This window comes from Equus przewalskii, chromosome 28, assembly GCF_037783145.1.
Source record: "Equus przewalskii isolate Varuska chromosome 28, EquPr2, whole genome shotgun sequence".
NCBI lineage: Eukaryota > Metazoa > Chordata > Mammalia > Perissodactyla > Equidae > Equus > Equus przewalskii.
In genome coordinates this window covers 19703967-19725350 of record NC_091858.1, presented here as the reverse complement: position 1 = coordinate 19725350, position 21384 = coordinate 19703967, and the positions used below count along the sequence as shown (strand labels likewise).

The 21384-nt window shown below is 38.0% G+C and overlaps 1 protein-coding gene across 21 annotated transcripts in view; it reads left to right on the top strand.

Moving 5' to 3' along the window:
- Positions 1-21384, top strand: part of MTUS1 (microtubule associated scaffold protein 1) — a 150853-nt gene that overhangs the window by 73328 nt on the left and 56141 nt on the right. For 11 of the 21 annotated variants that reach the window (XM_070598313.1, XM_070598311.1, XM_070598305.1 and 8 more), the window contains 3 exons: positions 6414-6575; positions 14508-14642; positions 17440-17478. In XM_070598313.1, the coding sequence (XP_070454414.1) occupies positions 6414-6575; positions 14508-14642; positions 17440-17478 (336 nt within the window). Of the gene's footprint in view, positions 1-2431; positions 2515-6413; positions 6576-8019; positions 8604-14507; positions 14643-17439; positions 17479-21384 lie in introns of those variants that run through there. The other 10 variants (XM_070598326.1, XM_070598324.1, XM_070598322.1 and 7 more) reach the window with 4 other exon arrangements.

Below are 21384 nucleotides of genomic sequence, written 5' to 3'. Positions count from 1 at the left end.
AATATTTATTGTATTTTATGATACAGTAATTTGTATATTAAACCATGTATATTAATATGTAGTTTGTATATTACAGCCTGACCTCAGTAATCTCCTTTTCATTGTCTAGTTAAAATTCCCACGGCCTGTAGCCCTGGCAGGTGCACTGGCCTCTAAGTTGTTTCCCTGATTTCAAACTCTTCCCTTTAGTTGGCTCTGCACACTGTTGCCACATGATCAAATCCTGATGCAAATGCTAAGAACCCTGCCGTGGCCCCTCCCTCTCCATCTTCCCACCATACCCCACCCCCTACGGTTAAAGCCTGGAGTGCTTAGCCTGGCATTTAATGCCTCGAACTGTAAACTCTTTAATGCCAACTGTAAACTCGCCACCTCTCCAGCCTCATTTTTCTTCTTCCCCATGATACCGGTGCTCCTTCTAATAAGTAGTGCAAATCACAGAACAAAATACTTTGTTATGATGAGATGCAATGTATTCTGTAGTAGTTGATAATTTTTTCTGAAACCATTTGGTAGTGATTTCTCTAGTAAGATGTTGGATGTTTCTAGCACCCTGTACATTTATGCTTTGTGATTACGTGCAGTTACCTTCCTCTGTAAGCAAGTACACACTTGTGTAGCCCAGCCTCTCACGTGAATCCACTGTCCAGAGTTTTATTAAGATGATCTATGTATGCCTTCTAATATAGGGAATATAGTAGTAAGGTTTTTTTTGTCATCTAATTGAAACATCTTCAACACCCATAAATTTCATCAAATATAAAGAACAGCAGGTCATTTTTTTCAATGTGAATAGTCTCATGAAAAATATATGAAAGCTTAAATTCATTCTTGTCTCGTTGAGAGTTCACAGATGAGAACTTGCTTTGACTGGTAGATATTTCTGTGGCTTTGGAAACCGCGCTCGTTACTTTGAAGGTATTTTGTGAGCAAGGTGAGATCCACTTTCTTTCCCAGGCCTCTCCTGGAAGAATGGAGGAGGCCAGATTCGAGCTGAGAGACATTATGTACCTGTGAAGGCCTGGGAGGGAGCTTTTTCCTGGAGAATGAATCATTTAATATGTGTCAGAACAAAGGAGTACCATTCAGGAGCTCATTCTTTGGCTTTAATTTCCAGTCCTAGGAAACACACCATTATGGTATCATGAAGAACTTGCCAGTAGTAAAGTGACTGTTTTCATCATAGCCATATAAAAGCATCAATTAAAGCATTGGTTTCTTTGTTGTTGTTTTTTTTATTAGCAAAATTAAAAGGATTAAAAAATACCCAATGCTTACAGATGCACAGGAATAAAAATGACTTTTAGACTTTACTTACTTTAATTATTGATCCAATTTATTCTTTCTTGGTTTATCTGTTTGTCTTGAGTATCTTTTGTCTGATTAAATATTTGACCCTATTAACTTTAGTAATATATCAGTTTTTGTTATAAAAATATGCCTATTTTAAAAAGAAAATTCTGGGGCCGGCCCCATGGCCGAATGGTGAAGTTCATGTGCTCTGCTTCAGCGGCCCAGGGTTTCGCTGGTTCGGATCCTGGGCATGGGCATGGCACTGCTCGTCAGGCCACATTGAGGCAGTGTCCCACATGCCACAACTATTAAGGACCCACAACTAAAATATACAACTATGTTACTGAGGGGATTTGGAGAGAAAAAAAAAGATTGGCAACTGATAGCTCAGGTGCCAATCTTTAAAAAAAAAAAAGAAAAGAAAAGAAAATTCACATGGAGTAATATGTAAGTTATAAAGTATGAAGGGAAACTTCCCAGTCCTGCTCCTGTCCTTCTATTTTCCTCCATGTCCCCCTGTGCTATACCATAGTAGTCCCATAAAATTCTGGTATATCCTATAATTTTTCAATATATAGATAATATAAACTTAAAAAAATTGGATAATATTAACATTGTCCTTTTTTTCCCTTAATAAATCTAAGGTTTTTAGCTTTGCAAGGCATTCCTTAATGATTTTTTTTTTCCCTCCCCAAAGCCCCAGTGCACAGTTGTGTATCCTAGCTGTAGGTCATTCTAGTTCTTCTATGTGGGATGCCACCACAGCACGGCTTGATGAGTGATGTGTAGGTCTGAGCCTAGGATCTGAACCAGTGAACCCTGGGCCACCAAAGCAGAGCACACAGACCCAACCACTTGGCCATGGGGCCAGCCCCTAATGATTTTTTTTATTGTACGTTTGATTGGGTTTTCCAAGGTGGTTGTCTGTGTAAATTGCTTGTTTGATGAAGGTGTGCTTCAAATCCAGTAGACTCTGTGTTACTATCGAAGACAAAGTGCAAATGTTGTTTCTTTCATACTTTCCCTAGACAAAAGATGGTTATAATTATAGATCAAAACAAATCTGTTGTCTATCTGTAAGTTTATGCTAATAGAATGAGCTTAAAATAAGCCACTAAGGTCGGTAATATCTCTGCAGGTAGATCTTCAGTTTTTGTGGTTCACATCTGGGAAAAGTGACATGATGTGAAGGGAACTGATGAATGTCACCTTGTCAGAAGTGTAAGTTGGAGCCAGTCCTGTATTGATTTCATTAAGAATTTGATGCTCAGGTTACTCACAGTCTCTCACTCCAACATTGCTCTGCCTGTCCTTTAGTATTGCTTCTGATGTATTTGTTTTACTGCTGCCCTGTATGAAGTCCAATTACAGGTACCTTAAGTCAACTTGGCTGTTAAGTTAAACATGAGGACTGTCGGTGAAAGGGTCAAATACCTTTGTTGTATCCCCACCGTTTTTCACATTGCACTATAGGAGCACCCACCCTCTTAGTAAGAGGAGGAGCTCAGGTTGGCCTCCAGGCCTAACACTTCTTCCCTTAACTGGGATGCTTCTGTTCCCTGGCACAGTGGAGGGAACACTGGGTTGGGGGTATGTTGCCTGCATTCTAGGCCTCTCTCTCACTGCTTATAGGGATGTGACTCGAATAAGCCATTGAACCACCTAGGAAGTTTTCTCAACTATGAACTGGGGATAGTAACAGTAATGCACTGTTAGGATTATTCTTAGTCTCAAAGGAGCTAATCCTATAAACTGGGGATAACAACGGTAGTGTGCTGTTAGGATTATTCTGAGTTTCAAAGGCACTAATCCTTTGGTGAAGTGGGCATCGCTCAGAGCCCTCAGTGCTGTTAGTCAAGAGTAATGGTAGAATGGGGAAGACTGGCTAGGAATACAAGTTGCCATTAGGTGGAGGGGGTGGGGCTGGATGGAGGTGACAGTATATGAAATGGGATAGGGTGGGTCAGGGGAGTGGTAATTGGGCTTGGGGGTAAGCTTGGTTCTGGTGCCAGGCTGTGTCTGTGTTGGAATCAGACAGGGTACAGGTCTGTAATTCTGAGACATACTGAGAAATGTCCATAACCTATGATGCTTTCAGAAACAATGCTGTGAAATATCCCTTTCTGAAAAATAAGGTAATTTTCCAAACTTGTTGAGCCTTGACTGCATTGTGGCTGTGGCCCAGAAATTTTCACCTGTGACTTGTCCATCCTCACTCATTGTTTCAGATAATGATGACTCATCAGAATGTTTTTACTGAAGGGGCAGCAATTTGGTAAATTTATATTCTAAAATTCTGTTTTTCTATACCTTCAAAAGTGGGTAAAACCAGTGGCTAAATATAAATTAAAAAATCAAATGGATATTTGAATAACTATTATTTGCTAATTATTATAAGGAAGGTCAAGAAAAATGTCTCCCTTTATCTAACTAATAGACTGTTTGAAAGACCATTAATATTAAGAAAGGACAAATAAGCTTGTAAAAATTGGTTAAGTATTTAATGCTTCAATGTAGATGAGAGAAGACATTTTAAAATTTATTTACTCTTGGCCTTTAAAAAATTTTAATAGCTTTATTACTATTATCATTATAATTCCACATTTATTTTTTCCAGCTTTATGGATGTATAATTGACAAAATTGTAAGAAATTTAAAGTGTACATTGTGGTGATTTGGTATACGTATATGTACACATTGTGAAAGGACTCCTACCATCAAGTTAATTAACACATCCATCATCTCATGTTTATCTTTTTTTTTTTTTTTTGGTGAAAACATTTAAGTTCTCTCTTAGCAAATTTTGATTCTACAATAGAGTGTTATCAACTATAGTCACCCTGTTTTACATTAGGTCCTGAGACCTTATTCATCTTTAGCTGAAAATTTGTGCCCTTTTACCAATGTCTCCTTATTTCTCTACCCTACTCTTGACCTTAGAAGAAAAATTAATTCCTTCAGCAAACATTTATTAAGTCTCACTCCATGCCAGACACTTTGTTAGGTCCTAAGGGACAGAATGGAATCAGCTTCCCTTCCTGTTCTCAGGGATGATAGAGACTAGTCTGAGAGACGGCTGTGTTGAAACAGATGCTGTGATGGAAGCGAGTATCGGTATGAGCAGAAAGGATGAGCGGAAAGGAAGGTGTGGTCCTTTGCACAGAAAGGAGAGTGTCCTGGCAGGAAAGGCTTTATGAAGAGGTCATTCTCAACAGTACTTCTCATACTTAGTGTGAGTTTGAATCACCTGGGAGTCTTGTTAAAATGGAGATTGTGATTCAGTCGATCTGAGATGGGGCTGCAGATAAGTGGCAAGGATTTAAAAAAAACTTCAAGTGACTTTGTATTCACCAGGCAAGATAGGGAACTAGATGGAAAGGAGGCCATTTCATTCACAAAGATGGGCATAAGCAGAAGAATAGAGGAAAACTTTCTGGATAAATAAAAATAAGGTGTGGATGTGTGTAGAGGGGTAGGGGCATGGAAAAAGCATAAGGGAAAGTTGGTAGGTATCAACCCTAAGACTGTCTTTTATGCCTTTAAAATTAAATATTGAGGATTAAAAATAAGATCATCCTGTACATAATGGGGAATCACAGATTTTAGATTGGGTCATGACCTTGGTTTTCACGGTCAGGAGATCAACACGATGGAGTTGGAAAGAATGGAAGGACAGGACTTGAGGAGTCAAATACAGTTGTTTGGGCAAAATATAAGGTGGGGAATAAGGATTTGTGGGATTTGGATTGAGAAGAAGACCTCTGTGAAAAGAAACAATGTGCACAGTCAATTAGAATAGTACATCCTGGTGTCAGGAAACTACGTTGCTTGGAGCAGAGTGCATACTTATGTACGAGAATAGTGTAGGGGTAAGGCTGTGGAGACAGGTAGAGCTTCAATGTGGGTGACTTTAACTGCCAGACCTGAGGACCTTAAGTTCCTTTTTCTCTGTTAAGATGAGATTTTTATAAGTGATATCACTGGGACAAAGCAATGAAGATTACTTTCTGGAAAAAATTACTCAAGGCGCCATTTGTAATATGTGATACTATCATTTTCATCTAAGGTCTTTTTCAACTCTTGATATTCTTCAGTTATGTGAATACTAGTGGCATTGAGAGACTTGGTGCTAGATTGTATGGGAATCTAGGGGGAAAAAGGTGATTTCAAAGTTTTGGGGCTGGGAAATAGGAAAAATGGAGTTGTAATTAGCATAAGAAGGTAGGAGGTTGTCTGATTGTCCAAGTTGAAACATTCAGCAAGGAATTTAAAATGTGAGTGGTGTTGGGATTCAGAAGGAGGATGGGGCTGCAGGTAAGAATTTGGGATGCATCCATACAGGGCAGTGGTTAGAGTAAAGTAAATAATAAACTCGCCAGGAGAGATGGGTATGAAGAAAGTTGTGAGTAAAAGCTCGAACTTGGGAAATGCCCACAGTCAGTAGCACTTGTGAGCGTCAGAATAGTGTGGTTTCAAAGATGCTAGAGAATATGAAGCATACATATTTTGTTAAGTGGAAAGACTTGCTGCAAGAAAGAGAAGACCATTTAAGTTTGGCAAATAAGTAGTAAAGATGAGATCAAAAAAGAATATTAATAATATAGCACCATCTGGTGTTAGGCATTAGGCATTTTTTAAACGAAGTTTTTCTCATCAAGTTGAATTTTTCTTCCTTCCTGTTTTTTAAATTTTCACCTATTTTTTATATGGTAGCCTAGTATGTGAATGCACTGATTTGTTTACTTTTTCATAACTCTTATGGGGGGATGTCATATCAATTTGTTTATTCTTTGATTTCAACTTTGCCAAAAGCTTCTATCTCAAGTGACCTTTCTGATAACTGTGTCACAAAAGATGTGAGTTCATCACGTCACATTACAGGGTTGCTGTCGCCCTTCTCCTATCCTGATTCCTCGTCATCATCTCTGTTCTTCTGCCTCTACTTACCAAAAATGAATAAACAAGTCGATGTGAAGATTTCAGCTGAAGTTCCATGATTCTGAATATTCATTTTGCATTTTGACTCAGTTTGTTAATACAAGAGCTTGAGTTTACAAGCCGAAAGCTTTCGAAATGGATGGCAGTGGAAACCTTTTTTTTTTTTTTTTTTAAACCCCAAGGGAAACCTACATCCTTGAAAACTGCACAGCCGTCTTGGGTGAATTTGCCTAGACCGCTTCCTAGATCCAAAGCGTCGTTGAAAAGTTCTGCCCTGCGCAGAACGGGCAGCACCTCCTCCCTGGCCAGCACCCACAGCGATCTGAGCACTCACAGCAATAATCGTAAGTCGCTCTCATGTCAGACTTGGAAGGTTGGTGAAACTGCATTTATAAGAAAAAACTAATGTACTACAAAGAATTATCAGGATTTTTCGTTCTGTGATTTAGGGGAAAATGTGCATATCGTTTCTCCCTTGGAACTGCTCTGAAAGTGGCAGGAAAAACAAATTCTTTCAGTGACGTTCTCTTTTGATGGATGTGTTGTGAAACACTGGAATAGTTATGTGTGGAAGGCACCTGCTCTTCTTGTGCATGAAGGATTCTAAAGTGTATCATTTGAAGTGATGGTGTGTTTTGGTTTATTGAAGGAAAGAAAGCAATCTAGGGGCTATTGGAACCCAGCTGGAAATCAGAACAAAAGATAACTTCAGTTCCATTTGCTTTGTAAAACACTTTATTTTGTAAACGTGCTTTATAATCTTGTACTTTGAATGCTAGATTCAGTGTAATAGGACTAGGATAGTATAACTTCAAGACTAATTTTATGTGCTTTAAACGCAAGAGAATATTTTTAAAGTTTTCAGCTAATGTGAATTCTGTTTTCTATGTATAAAATGGGTGAATTAATGGAGCTATCTCTTTCATTCCAAAGATGTATTTGGTCTTAGTATTTATTTGCTCATTTCCTTTTTAAAGTTACGAATTAATATGGACGATTTTGGAGTGCCTGCTGTGTACAGGCACCACAGTGGATGTCGTGAGGGATACAGGATGTAGAAGAAGTGGTCCTTATCTAAGAAGTAGTTGAGGAGAAAGAAGATATTTACGCAGATAACTAGAGTACCAAGTACAACAAGATGTAAGGGTGTGTGGGGAGGAGGGGAGCACTCTCTATTTTAAAGAGGGATCAGTTTCTTCTTTCTGGTGAGGGACAGGGACAAAGTGGAGTCATGGTTATTGAAGCTGTGGGTGTGGACTGCTATCATAGGGTTACCATATATATATATATATATTTTTTTTTTTTCCTCTCAACTTCTGCTGTTAGTCTGATTTTGTATGTGAGGTAATTGAGGCTCAGAGAGGTTGTCGCTGGTCCAGGGGCTCTCAGCCAGCCTGTGACAGAATTGAGAATGTGTTTGTGGAGGCTAAGGCATTGAATTAATGACTGAATTAATGAGCACATTTCCAAGGGGTCACCTAGCAGCAGTCCCTGGTCTTATATGATAGTAAGGAGCTGGATACTGGAACTTTAGGAATACTGAAATGTTTCTTAAAATTAAGCAGGATTATTATCTGTGTATTGTGTGAAATTTGAAGTTGTGGCGTGAGATCAGAAGGGTTTGCACGTAGCATAATTCTCTGTGAATTTGAAAAGATAATTCACACGTGTATTATCGTAAGATCGTTTCACTTGCAGCTTTGTCTGTTTGCAATGTAAGTTTTAAAAACAAACTGCCGAAACAGAGTCACCAGCCTGCTCTCAGAGGGCTGTATAGCGAGGGAATTTGTGACACTCGGAGGCAGGCACGTTCTGTGGTGCCGCTATCCAGCACTCTCCATTGACAGCCATGTTGACTTGGCCACCGTTCCAGCACCGAGTCTGACACTCCTAAGGAGGTTGTAAAATGCTTTTGTCCATTCCTTTTTGTCTTTTAACAAAGGGGTTTACCGTATACCCACAGAGCCTGTCTAGTGGCGATGTGTCTCTCTTGCAGATTAAGCTTTCAAATCAATGAGTCTCTTTCTTAGTTTGATTTGCTAGCTGGTTTAATCCGTTTCGTGGAGTGCCTCGGAGCTTAGATTTTTTTTCCTCCATTCTAATTCACTAAGAGCAAGCATGAGGGATATAGAGTGAACATGGCTGCAGTTTTTCCTGCTTAAGCTTGCTTTGATCCTTTTAAATGACTGTACCAGGAGGATTTCGCAGTTGTACAGAAACGGATATTTCTTCAAAAATATTTATCAATTCTACACTCACCCCACCGGCTGGTTCAGAGAGGCACTATGATGCTACCTTATTGACACTGCTGGTCCTGGGATCCTACAGCCTTTGTATAGTTCCTTTGTTAGCCACGTTTACTGGGAAAAGAAGTAGGTCAACGATTTCTGGTTTGATTCTTTTCTTTGTAAGCATGCTTAAATTTTATTCAATAAATTGATCTAGCATCTCTTGATTGCTGTTTTTATAACTTGTAATTTGTTAATTGTAATTTTAGGGCGTGTTTATATTTAAGTTGTGAATGATTCTATCTAGAATTAATTTTATTAGATAGCTTGTGTGTTTGGGGACTCTTACCAAATATAATTCAGCAGCATTGTTGACATTCTTGGCACATGAAATTACTTTATTATCTAATATTATTCGATGGTCTCATTTCTGATTAAATAGTGGTTTGTGTGTGTGTAGCTTATAGTTTTATAAGTATGGAAAAATACTTCCCTAGAATTAAAACATCACCTCTTTGATTATTTTACTCACTATGTTAGATGCAAAAATATTAAAGATGAATACTTTTAAAGATTACCTTAAAACATGAAGAAAATCATGTTTTTGAACTGAAATTTTCCTATTTCTGATAATAATGGGTCATGTTAGGAAACAATCTTTTGATTCATATTGGATTAAGCATTTGAACCCTTTTAAAGAATGTGTTCTTGCTTTGTCTGCTCATTTCTTTGTGATGTGATACTGTTAATGGCATCATTTAAGAACTCCTGAGATCTCATAGTACTGTTGTAAAATTAACATCTAGCTCTTAATACTTTGGAATCCTATAGAAATAGCATTGCCAGGTTTTAAAATGACTGAATCAGAATATGGAGGACAATAAATTTCTCTTATTTGGAGGTTTTAGCCTGTCCTTTATGTGTATTCTTTTAAGCATACAAGATTTTAAAGTTACGGTATTGATTATCTTTTGGATATTAGCATGAAACATGGCACAGTAGTTTCTATGCCAAATGTGCTCGTTTATAGAGGTTAAACCTTATAAGCCCTTCCAAACTCAGATAGCTAATGATCTTTTAAGATCATTAGATAAAAATGAATTATATATTGTAGGTCTCGAATAGAGCTGAAGGTTTGAGGACCATCGTGCAAGTGTAGAGGGACGTCTCGGGAAAGCATATGGTTTTGCCACATTAGAGAATATGAAGTCTAAGGGCTTCCTTCTCCTCCTAGTTTGACCACAAAAATATGTTTCTTTTTGAGAGTCAGGTGGTGAGAGGAGAGGTAAGAGATGCACACCAAAGCTGTTTGCACTCTTGGAAATAGGAGGAGGTTAACTAAAGAAATAGAACATTCTTTTCTTTCACCTTCGTGGCCAGCCGAGGTGCTGACAGTGTGATACGTAGAAAAGGGCGTTCAGCTCAGACTCCTCCTAGTTTTCCTGCTAACTCATGTGAAGTTGGACGATCGTTCACTCTCTCGGCCTCAGTCTTCTCACCTGATGAATGGGTGGGGAGGACTAGATCATCTCCACAATCCTTGCAGCAACACGTTTCTGACCACTTCTGTTTTCTTCACCACAGTAAGATGGTGCCTAAGAGTTTGGAAGGGGGATGTTTTGAGTTGTTGAAGTGATTAAGCTGGTAGAGAGAAGGTTTAGGCTTATTTACACGCAGTCTCTTCCTCATTGCAGGATGGTTAGTTGGGTATTGTCTCACCTGCCAATACTGGTTAGTTGGTACGAATCACCTGGAGTACAGAGCTGAAAGTTTTTCAGGCTGCTTCCAGGTTCAGAGCAAAGGTTTGTGTTTGCCTAGTGATGTCTGCCGTAGGTGAGGTAGGGATGAAAGGCAGACAGCATATACTCCGGCCGTATATTACCAAACATGCTTAATGCTTCTGCACGTCTGCATGGACTATTTAATAGGAAAATACTATTATCCAGACTGGTATTAATTTTGTTTTCATTCTTTTATTGTTTTCCTAGGGTTTATATGAGACATTCTTGTCATTGCAAAGTTGAGTAATTTTGCTCTTGGAATTTGAAAGCTTAGACGTCAGTAGTGATTTGATTTCAAGCCAGGTGGACAGATGATCTGGCACAGTGGGGAGTCACAGAAAATTCAAGACATGAACAGAATGTTGGCTCTGTGTGTATCTACATAATGTCATAACAAAACAAAAACTAATGTTAACTAGATGCTAAAATGTGGAATGAAATGTTAGTTTGCAAATAAAAGTCTGGAACAGTGAGAAGCTCTTCTCTAATGGGTAAATCATTTCTTCTGCTTAGGGGTCTCTGAGAATCTCGCTTCATTTTCTCTTCAGATTCAGTCATCTCTCTCTCTCTCATTTCACTTGAACCACATTTTGACCATGGGGAAATGAAAAATAAAGATTGCAGAGGATTTGTTATTCTGGTCTAATTGAGACAGCTAGGACCAAGGATGACAATAGAGCATGGGCAGTTTTAAACTATGTTAGAGCTGGCCGAGACCTAGGTGACCACGTGTGGAATTTCACATATTGACTCTGCAGACCAGCTGTCACTGAGTTGTCATGGCTCCCTGGAGCACTGTGTTTAGGAGGATTCTGAGGGTGTGTTTGGCCTTAGTGGGACTGAATACCATACTCAGTTAGTGGAGCCCCATGACAGCATATGTACTGCCTGTTTCCATACCTGATATTCAGACCCACTCGTTACACAGAGAGAGGTGAAGAGATTTAGCACAGCTAGGTGGTAACCAAGTGGGAACTAGAACTCACTTATTATGGATTCCACTCCATTACTTGAAACTAATATGCTTCTCTTATTATATTGGAACTTTCGCCACAGAAGAGTTTCTCGTTTGGATATAATAACTCTGGACAAGAGAGAGCTTAGAAATCACTAGGATACCCAGCCAGCTGCCACGTTAGGAACTGAAATCGAGGGCAGGAGAAATACTTTAAGGGCATCATGACTCATAGTTAAGGACATCCTTCAACTTGATGTTTACTAGAAAGCAATGGGCCAGCTTAGAGGAGAGCTTTTAGATACTGAGTGTTTATATATATATAAATATGTTACATATAGATGTAAATGTTTGTGTGTCTGTTTGTACCTGAGTCAAACTCAGAAATGTTATCCTTGAAGTACGGATTTTGACACTCATGTGTTACAAAGTTGATGGTAGATCTGGTGCTGGATCAGGTGTTGTGTTGAGCCTGAAGAGTGGCAGAGAGACTGTTTGTTTCCAGGACAACACCTCCTGTTCTGTGTGTGACAGAGAGCCAGGGGACAGGAGTATTGTGCCTCATGAGAAATGTCTTTTGCTTTAGTGAGAAATTCTTCTACCAAGTTCTTTGGAAACTGAAAGTCTTTGTGTTTAAAGCTTAGAAATGAAAAGCATGAATTTAGGATCATACGATTTTATATTAGGGCTGTAAATTAAACTCAGTTCCGGTTTGCAAAATCTAAATAAGTGACTTATTTGCTGCTGAATATAATTTTTTAAATGGTTCAAGTAAGTAAGACTATAATCCAGATTGTTATAATAATATATGAAGACTCTAGTAACTTCATTTACTTCACTTTTTGGATGTTGATTTAGCAAAAGCTAAAATGCTAATTGAAACCCAATATCTATTTAATACGAAAATCTAAAAAATACGTCCTATGAAATTTTGGTTCTGTTATTTTAAGACTATGAAGTCACTCACTATCCATCCTTTGAAAATTTGTGATGAATTTTATAGGAGCAGCATCTTCAGTATTACCACTTACATTAGCTCCCTGTCAACTTTGGAAAAATCAAGTCTCTGGGTTCTGGGAAGGAAAGAATTAGAAAGAAGGGTAGGGAATTGACAGAGGCTTGTCAGTAGGATGGAAGGCTGTCTGTTGATTTGACCTAATATTGAAAATCTTATCTGGGCACAGGAAGAATGAACAGATCGCTCACAGTAGAGGAAGTTGACGGAGATCAAGGGAGAAGAACATCTTTTTACATAAAGGGTTTGACTGTGCCATCTGTAAGCACTGTTGTAGGAGTTGGGATAGTTCAGCCTGGTGAAAAATTTCTAGCTATTTTCAAATTTATAACATATTTGTAAATAAGATAGCTATCTTGCCCCTTTCTAGAATGTGAGATGAAGAGAGAGATCAAGGTTGGTAATAAAGAAATGTACGATTATAAGTGTTGAATATTAAAATAGAATTGGATGCTGAGAACTGGGTGTTGAAGACTATTTAGAAACAAACAATAAAAAATCCAATCTGGGTTGGTGGAGGGGAAATTAAGCTTGGAAACTGGTTAGTGAACAGATGAATCTCCAGATTTCGCCTGTGGCGAGTGAGTGTAGGGTGCCTTAGACGTGGTCTCTATGGTCAACAAGAGGAGATGGATAAAAAGGTTAACTTTACAGGAAGATTGAACCAGAAAACTTTCCAAGTATTTCTATTTGGTTTTTGTTTTTTCTTGGATATGGAGAGAAACACAAAGTGCTGTGTTTAGACTCTTGAGTGTTGTATAACATGATAACATGATAATTTCTTAGGAAAAGCAAAACAGTACTCGTAAAATTCCTTGTAGGAGCTAAGCTTCTGAACAGTGTGCTTTTTCAAAGATTATTCTTATGGAGTAGTAAAAGGAAAAGTATGAATTTAGAATGGTTTTCTTTAAAGGAAATACTGATTTTTTTTTCTTTAATTAGGTCATTGCTGCAGTTACCCACTTAATAAAATTTAAGACAAGTTTTTTCTGTTTTTCTCTTTACAGCCTGATACTATTTTTCAAACCTTTCCTCTAAGGTTTTTGACACTATCAGATTTTGAAATGTACATTCTCTCTGCCCAAAACAGGGCAATAAATGACGGGAATGATGGTTATAGTCCTAAAGTAGCCACAGAGTCCACTTAACCATACCATAGCAGAGGAACACTATTTCATAGGCCCTCGTTATGGATCAAATACACCTTCCACAAAAATATAATGCGAAAGTGCATTCTCCTTTGGAATTCAGAGTGCAGGAACAAGCCCTACTCTTTCTTTTCCCTCTGCCCTTTTCCTTGCCCTAAGTACAAATACACATCTTAAAGATGCTGTAGAAAATTCAGGTTCCCTTTTTAATCCAATGGGAAGCCATAAATATCAAGAGGAAATTCACAATTTAGGAAAAACCTATAGAAATATGGTCAACACAGTTGTCTTATGCAACTGAAAGATATTTAGTTTTTTGATGCCAAAGTCTTCAGTCATTATTGGGCAAAAGCAGAAATAAGAGTAAGCTAGTCATCTACTGAACGCTTTGCCGTAATTGTTTCTCCATGGTTTCAAATTTTGATTCTGATAGAAAATTATCACATTATTTTTGAAAGCTGTGTTCTTCATTCTAAAGTGTCGCTGTCACTTGATATGCTAAGGTTGTCTTTAGCATCCCAGTGAAGGAAGAGAAGCAAAATCAGAGACTGTGGCGAAATAGTAGATGCCCTTTCCAGGACTCACTGGCGTATTATACCTAAAGCGTAGTGTTTGCTCTCTTAATTCTTCCCTCTCACCTGTACCCTTATGTTTTCCCTGGGAAATAGTAGAGGTCTACTTCTGTGGGAGTCCCCTTTGCCTAGTTAACTGTAGTGGACTCAGAATTACACCACAGCCTAAGCAAAGTTGGTTAGCATCCAGATTTCTCCAAGAGTCCTTTCTTTAGCAATTCTTTTAGGGCCTGCAAACAATTTTTTTTCCAGAGAGGATTCCTGTGTGAGTGAGAGAGGAAAGATTTACGTGTAATATGAAAGACGGTTTTTCTTATTTAGGTGGGATTCCCTTCTGTGTTGCAGCTTTGAGGCTTCTGCAGCTTTGTTCCAGGGCGGATGTAGGAGTTCCTGCTCACCTTGCATCCGCGAGGATGGGAATCACCTGTTATCAGTCTTAGTACTCCTAACGTGCAGTAATGACTGCCTCATTGGAGGTGTTTAGTGAGCACTTGTTGAGTCAAGGAGGAAGGAATAAATTGCAGAAAACTGATATTGTATTTATCCATTAAAACTGTACTTTTCTGTTTTATTACAGCTGGTAATGCCACTGTCATCAAGTATGAGGAAAACCCTCCAAAACCAGCATTTCAAAATGGTTCCTCAGGATCCTTGTATCTGAAGCCTCTGGTGCCCAGAACACATGCACACTTACTCAAAACTCCTCCAAAAGGTGTGGTCCTCATTGTGGAGAGAAGGGGGAAGACAAGACTTTTTAAGTCCTTGGCCTGTAGGAAGTTAAATTTTGACAATTAAGTTCATGGTGTATTGAACTATCATTTACAAAACATGTGTTGAATAAAGACATATAACACATTGTTAGGCTGAGGGAGCTCGCTTGTTCTGAGAGTCAGTAGGTCCTATAGTTAAAACTTGATACATATAAGTTGGCAGATAGAGCATATAAGTCAACAAAAGTATAGGGTGAAAATAAATAAAACCTGTAGAGGTAAATTATTCTAAGGGAGTGATATGGAGTAATGACATAGAAATGCATAGCTTAGTTCCCACCTTTGGTCCAAAGCGTGTTCTTTATTCTTTCTCTTCTCCTTCTTTGTATTACCCACTTTGTAACTGCTGTGGCTATGAGGAATAACTTCCAGGTTTACAAGATACGTGGTGTATACTTAATATGGAATGTTCTCGTGCACCTTTATCACAGCAGGTCTGAAGCACATTAGAAGTTTCATCTGTGCTCAGTGAGTTGAAAGATCACTTAACTGAAAGAATAATTGTGAATGAGACACGTGACCTGTAATATGTGACCCATATTTATGTTAGAGAATTTGAGAAACACAGAAACATAAGCAGAGTCTTCCTTCATCCCATCAACTGTGAATAACTTGCATTTCCTCCATTTTTTTCCCTCTGCACATGTAATCGTTTTGTTTTTGTCTCAAGAAAACTCAGGGCATAATATGTACACTCTCTTGTGTCTTGCTTTTTGTTAAGTATATTGTGAGAACATCTTCATTTTAAATGGCTGTGAAATAGCCCACTGTTTTCCATTTCCGTGGTTCCCGGAGAGTTGCTGACTTTTACTGTGGCGCGTCATACACCGAGACAAACATCTTTGACTGTGAACTTTGTTCGTTGCTTCAGATTCTAATTACTTCCATGAGACATCCCTGGGAGAGGAATTACTAGGTTAAACTGTATGAATCTTTTTGAAATTGTTAATATATGTTACTAAAGAACTTTCCAGAAAGGTGTTAGTCTCTCACAGCAATTTGAGAATATCTGTTGCTCTGCATCCTCAACGTGTGTGTGTGTGTAATGGATCCTGTGGTAACTTGAGGCTAATTACCTAGTCAATGTTCATCAACACTTTCCTTTCTGTTGAATTGAAGAGAAAATATGAATAAATATTGGCAAGAAGATTCTTTAGGGGCTGGCCAGGTGGCGCAGTGGTTAAGTTCGCATGTTCCACTTCGGCAGCCTAGGGTTCGCTGGTTCGGATCCCGGGTGCGGATGTGGCACCACTTGTCAAGCCATGCTGTGGCAGGCGTCCCACATATAAAGTAGAGGAAGATGGGCACGGATGTTAGCTCAGGGCCAGTCTTCCTCAGCAAAAAGAGGAGGATTTGTGGCGGATGTTAGCTTAGGGCTAATCTTCCTCCAAAAAAAAAAAAGATTCTTCAGTGTGCCAGCAGGTTCTCATCTCTCCAGGGTCTTAAATAAACTTCTGAGGCATGAAAGGACGTCTTGCTGGGGTGACATCAGCCTGTGAATCTGTGGTTTTTATTGATGATGATAAAGCCCCATAATCGACGTATACCCCAATAGCTGAAAAGAAACGTCATTGAACTTTAATACTAAGAACTTTCAGAGAATTAGAACTTCATGGTTCTACTGATAACTTGAACAGTAACTCTAGTATGCTAAAACATCTCACTATTGAATTTGTAAGCTTTTGTATCACAAAGGTTCTACTTGAGTGGGAATCAGTGCTTTCCGTTTATAATGGCCACAGATTTTAAGAGATTATCATCTCTAAAATCCGCTTATAGGATGTGGCAGCTGTTCTAACTAGTGATCTTCAGGTCCTAAAGTGACCTATTAGTGCCCTAAAGTGACTATTTCATGCCAAGTAGAAGCACTTGGTAGTTTTCCTCCAGTGGCTTATCTCTGTAGCTGTGTACCTGTTACCACTGCTGGTTGTATGTTTCCCCCCAGCTTGATTGATGTATCATTGACAAATAGTTTTAATATGTTTGATGATTTGATATATACATACATTGTGAAAGGATTCGCCTGGTTGTGTTTTATATTGTATCAGTTAGGAGAAAAAGCTTAAGTATGTTTGCCTTCATAGCTGAATAGCAAGTGTGAATAGCAAGTTAATTACACACTGGTGACTGGCTTTTATAAAATCAGGCCTTTTTTGCTCTGTCAGCAGTGAAATAGCATTATGTATGTAATAAATGTGTAAATTCAGTTCTGTTAAAATTTGAATTTCAGCTATTCTTGACTAGAAAAGTACTGTAGATTGCCATGTTAAAACTGATCATCTTTGCAATGATGAATTCATATCACTCTAAAACTACCGTTTTTTGTGTTTTGTTTTGTTTTTTTTTTTGTGAGGAAGATTAGCCCTGAGCTAACCACTGCCAATCCTTCTCTTTTTGCTGAGGAAGACTGGCCCTGAGCAGTGCCATGTCTGCACCCAGGATCTGAACCGGCGAACCCGGAGCCACCGAAGTGGAACGTGTGAACTTAACTGCTGCGCCACCGGGCCAGCCCCTAAGCTACCGTTTTGATGTTATTTGGAATCTCATTTTATCCTTAGAATATACTTAATAAAGTTGGTTGTATCTCAGTGGTATTTCCCACCAGGAACCTAAAATTTACATGTTAATGGATTGTTTTTGAAAATTTAAAACAACCTTTATTTCTTAAATGATTTATTTTTGTGTGATATTTCATATAAAACATAAATGTATTTTAAAAATGTTTCTTTTATATTTTAGGTCCTTCAAGAAAAAGTCTTTTTACAGCTTTTAATGCGGGTAAGTGACCACTTTAAATATGGATGGAGAAAAAAGAATCTTTTTGTAAAGTCATGTTATCATGGCAAATATTTAAATGTATTTACAGTGACTCTTCACTAGTATGCTTATAAATAGAATTTCAGGTTTGTGGCATAAACGTAACTGCTTATGACCTGGGCCAGCATTGGGTTAAAGCTTAGTGAGCATGACTGACAAGCCATCCGACACAAAAAGGCATTTTATGAATAACAGATAGTTTTAGTTTTTAAAACAGTGATTTTTAAAAATGTGGTCTAAATTGAAGTGAAGAATATACTTTTTTCCAAGACGAATACTGTTTTAAAGTTGCATAGTCTTTAATTGTTAAATAATCGCAAGATCAGGTTTGAACACCTTTTAACAGTTCAACAGCTTATCATTTTTCTCCTCTTTTTTATAATTCTATTGAACAAACTCACATCTGTCTCTAAGACAGCCCGCAGCCTCCCCCGTTTGAACCAGAACTGGGAATCAAGAAACTGCCTCGCGAGAAGCCGTAGAAGATTTCACAAAACGTAGTCACTACAGTCCCTATGTTTTCTCTATGGCTAATCAGGTCCCTGGACACTACATACATTCTCTTATTTAATATGCAGTTATAAGACAATTGCGTAGCGTCTAAATCCATTGACGGTTAGAACGCCAGTTAAAGAGGAGAAAGATTCTTATAGCACATGGATTACAATTTATCGTGCATTGTGGCGGAACCGGGTGCTAAGTCTATGGTGGTGAGCCAAAAATGAACAAGGGCTTTGTCTTCAGGAAGCTTACAGGAAAGTCCAAGAATTGCACAAATAAACATAAAATCACAATTGCAGTCAGTTTTGGGAAGGAGGGTTACGTGGTCCTGCGAGAGGCCTGGTTAAAGGGCGTGATCTAGGAGGGGTAAATTTGTGACCCCCTGTACACAGAGAGCAGTTAAAGAGAAGAGGGTGGATCACGTTACGTAGGGAACAGCTAAAATCCTCGATGCTGCAAGATGTGTGTTCAGTCTCCTCGGCTTAGTAAGGCAGGGAAGTGTGAGGGAATTATATCGCAACTGCTAACCTTTGGTAGCCTCTTAAAGCAGATCTAACGTTCCCCAATAGTCTGAGTTTGAATATATATGTTTACTAAAGCTTTTCTAATTAAAAAAAAAAAAATGAAAGAAACTATTCTGCGCGCTTGGAGATTTTAATTTTCTTTTGTTTTAAATTTCTAGCATGTCCTAATATTTAGGAGAGAATGATGGCTAACGTTGTAGAATGACTTTGTTCATGTTAGAAAATAGGATAGCCTTTATCAGAGAAGGCTAGATATCTGATAACTCTGTGGTTAATGGAGAAACTTCCAGAATGTTTTCTGAAGTGGCTGCGCCATTTTACATTTACACCAGCAGCGTCTGAGGAGTCTAGTTTCTCCTCATCCTTGCCGACACTTTCTTGCTTTTGTCTGTCTTTTTTTATTATAGCCATTCTAGTGGGTATGAAGTGGTATCTCCTTGTAGTTTGCATTTGCATTTCCCTGATGCCTGATGATGTTAAGCATTTTTTCATAAGCTTATTGGCCATTGTATATCTTCTTTGGGGAAACATTTATTCAAATCCTTTGCCCATTATTGAATTATTTGTTATTATCATAGAGTTGCAGGACTTCTTAATATATTCTGACTACTACACCCTTATCAGATTGGTGATTTGCAAGTATTTTCTCCCGTTCTGTGGGTTGGTTTTTCACTTTGATGGTGCCCTTTGAAGCACAAACATTTTTAATTTTGACAGGATCCAATTTATCTATTTTTCCTTTTGTTGCTTATGCTTTTGGTGTTATATTTAAGAAACCATTGCTTGATCCAAGCTCATGAAGACGTATGCCTATGTTTTCTTCTAAGGGTTTATGCTTTTGGCTCTTACACTTAGGTCCTTGATCCATTTTGAGTTAATTTCTGTGTATGATATGAAGTAGGGTGTCCAACTTCATTCTTTTGCATGCAGATATCCAGCACCGTTTGTTGAAAACACCATTCTCTCCTCAATGAAATGTCTTGGCACTTTTGTTAAAAAATACTTGACTGTAAATGTGAGGATTTATTTGTGGACTCTCAAATCTATTCCGTGGATCGATGTGTCTGTCCTTCCCAGTACCACACTGTCTTGATTACTGTGATGTAGTGTTTTGAAATCAGAAAGTATGAGTCCTCTGACTTGTTCTTCTTTTTCAAGATGTTTTGAATTTCCATGTGAACTTTAGGGTCAGCTTGACAATTTCTGTAAAGTCAGCTGGGATTTTGATAGAATTTGTGGAGTATTGCCATCTTTACAATGTTAAGTTTTCTGATCCATACATATGGGATGTCTTCCTTTTTAGTTAGGTCTTCTTTAATATCTTTCAACAATTTTTTGTGGTTTTCGAAAGTAAGTTTTGTAGTTCTTTTGGTAAGTATTTGTGTGTGAGTTTTCAGTGCTTTGAAAGCTGCCATTGATAGTGGTCACAGTAAAGGGGCTGGCTAAATAGATCTAATATACTTGTTTTAATTTGAATTAAATATGAAACTTGGAAAGGCCATCTTAATTTACGTCTGAAGTCTATGATCACGTAAACTATTATAAAGGATATTTCTTCTGACAGGCATAGTGAATGATAATCCTCAGTTATATATCTCCTTTCTACTATAGAGAAAAACTGTTAGCGTTAGGTGTTTTCCCTTGTCACATTGTTGTGCTGACATCAAGCCTTATTTCCAAAGCATATCCTTGACCCTTGACGTATCAGTCACCCTTGACAGGTTTGGTTATCAGAATGGCAAATTAACTCCTGATTAAGTGAGAAAAGAAATGGAAAGTAAGAATTGTGTGGTTTTGTTTGGCAAATCCTTTAACCATAGCGGAGAAATGGGGCATATTTCAGTAGAAATGGCACAGAGTTTGTGACTGCCTGTCTCCAGTTAACTCTTAGTTATCCATGCTCTAGTAATTGCAGTGAAAAAAGATGTCTTTTAAGGGGTCAACATTGTGATTTAATCTAGATTATGTGGCATGAACATGTATTTTCCAAAAATTATAAATCATGACTTTTCCAGGTTTTTCTAGTTGATTATTAGTTATTATCATTACTTAAGACTAACCTGATATTGTGATGAGCCTTCTGAAGAAAAGTCACAGTAGTTGGCTTCTGAAGGAACAGCTTTGATGCTAAGAAATGGTGTCCAAACAGCCAGTGACTTTGAGTGGATCATGTAACCTCTTAGATATTAGTTTTCTTTTCTGTGTAATTGAAATGATTGATCACTAAGGTTTCTCCTGCTGTCATATTCTATGACTACAAAGCACCTTGACTTCTTCGTATTCTGCTTGCAAATGATCATCTTTTAGATCATACAGAAGACATTTCCTCCACGTACAAACATGTTCCCTTGAGCATTAAATTTTAAATAATTTTAAATAATTTTAGGGCTTTGAGAGAGTTTTTTTTTTTTCTAAAGCAACGAACAGTGGCGAAGATTAAGTTGACCAACTTCATATCGTTTCATTTTAGTAAAACAGTCAATTATAGCAGTTTGCTAAATTCTAAATAGTTTAGCATTTAGAGGTTTAGAAATCACCCCTTAGTTTTTTTAAATTTGCGATTTTAAATAAAATTCAGGTAACTTTAGATTCTGTTTTGTCACTTAACAGAAGTAATCACTTTTAATGACTAGGACATTTAGCATATGCAGCAACATTTAACTACTCCTCTTGAGTATGTGGGGTGCTTCTGTATCGCATAACTGATTCCATGATGAACACCTTTACAATTATCACTTTCAAGGTTTGTGGAAGTTTCTTGTGATAGATTCTTAAAAATGGTGTGAGTAAATCAAACATGAATATTTGTAGTCACTTCACTGAAATAACCAAATTGTTTTCC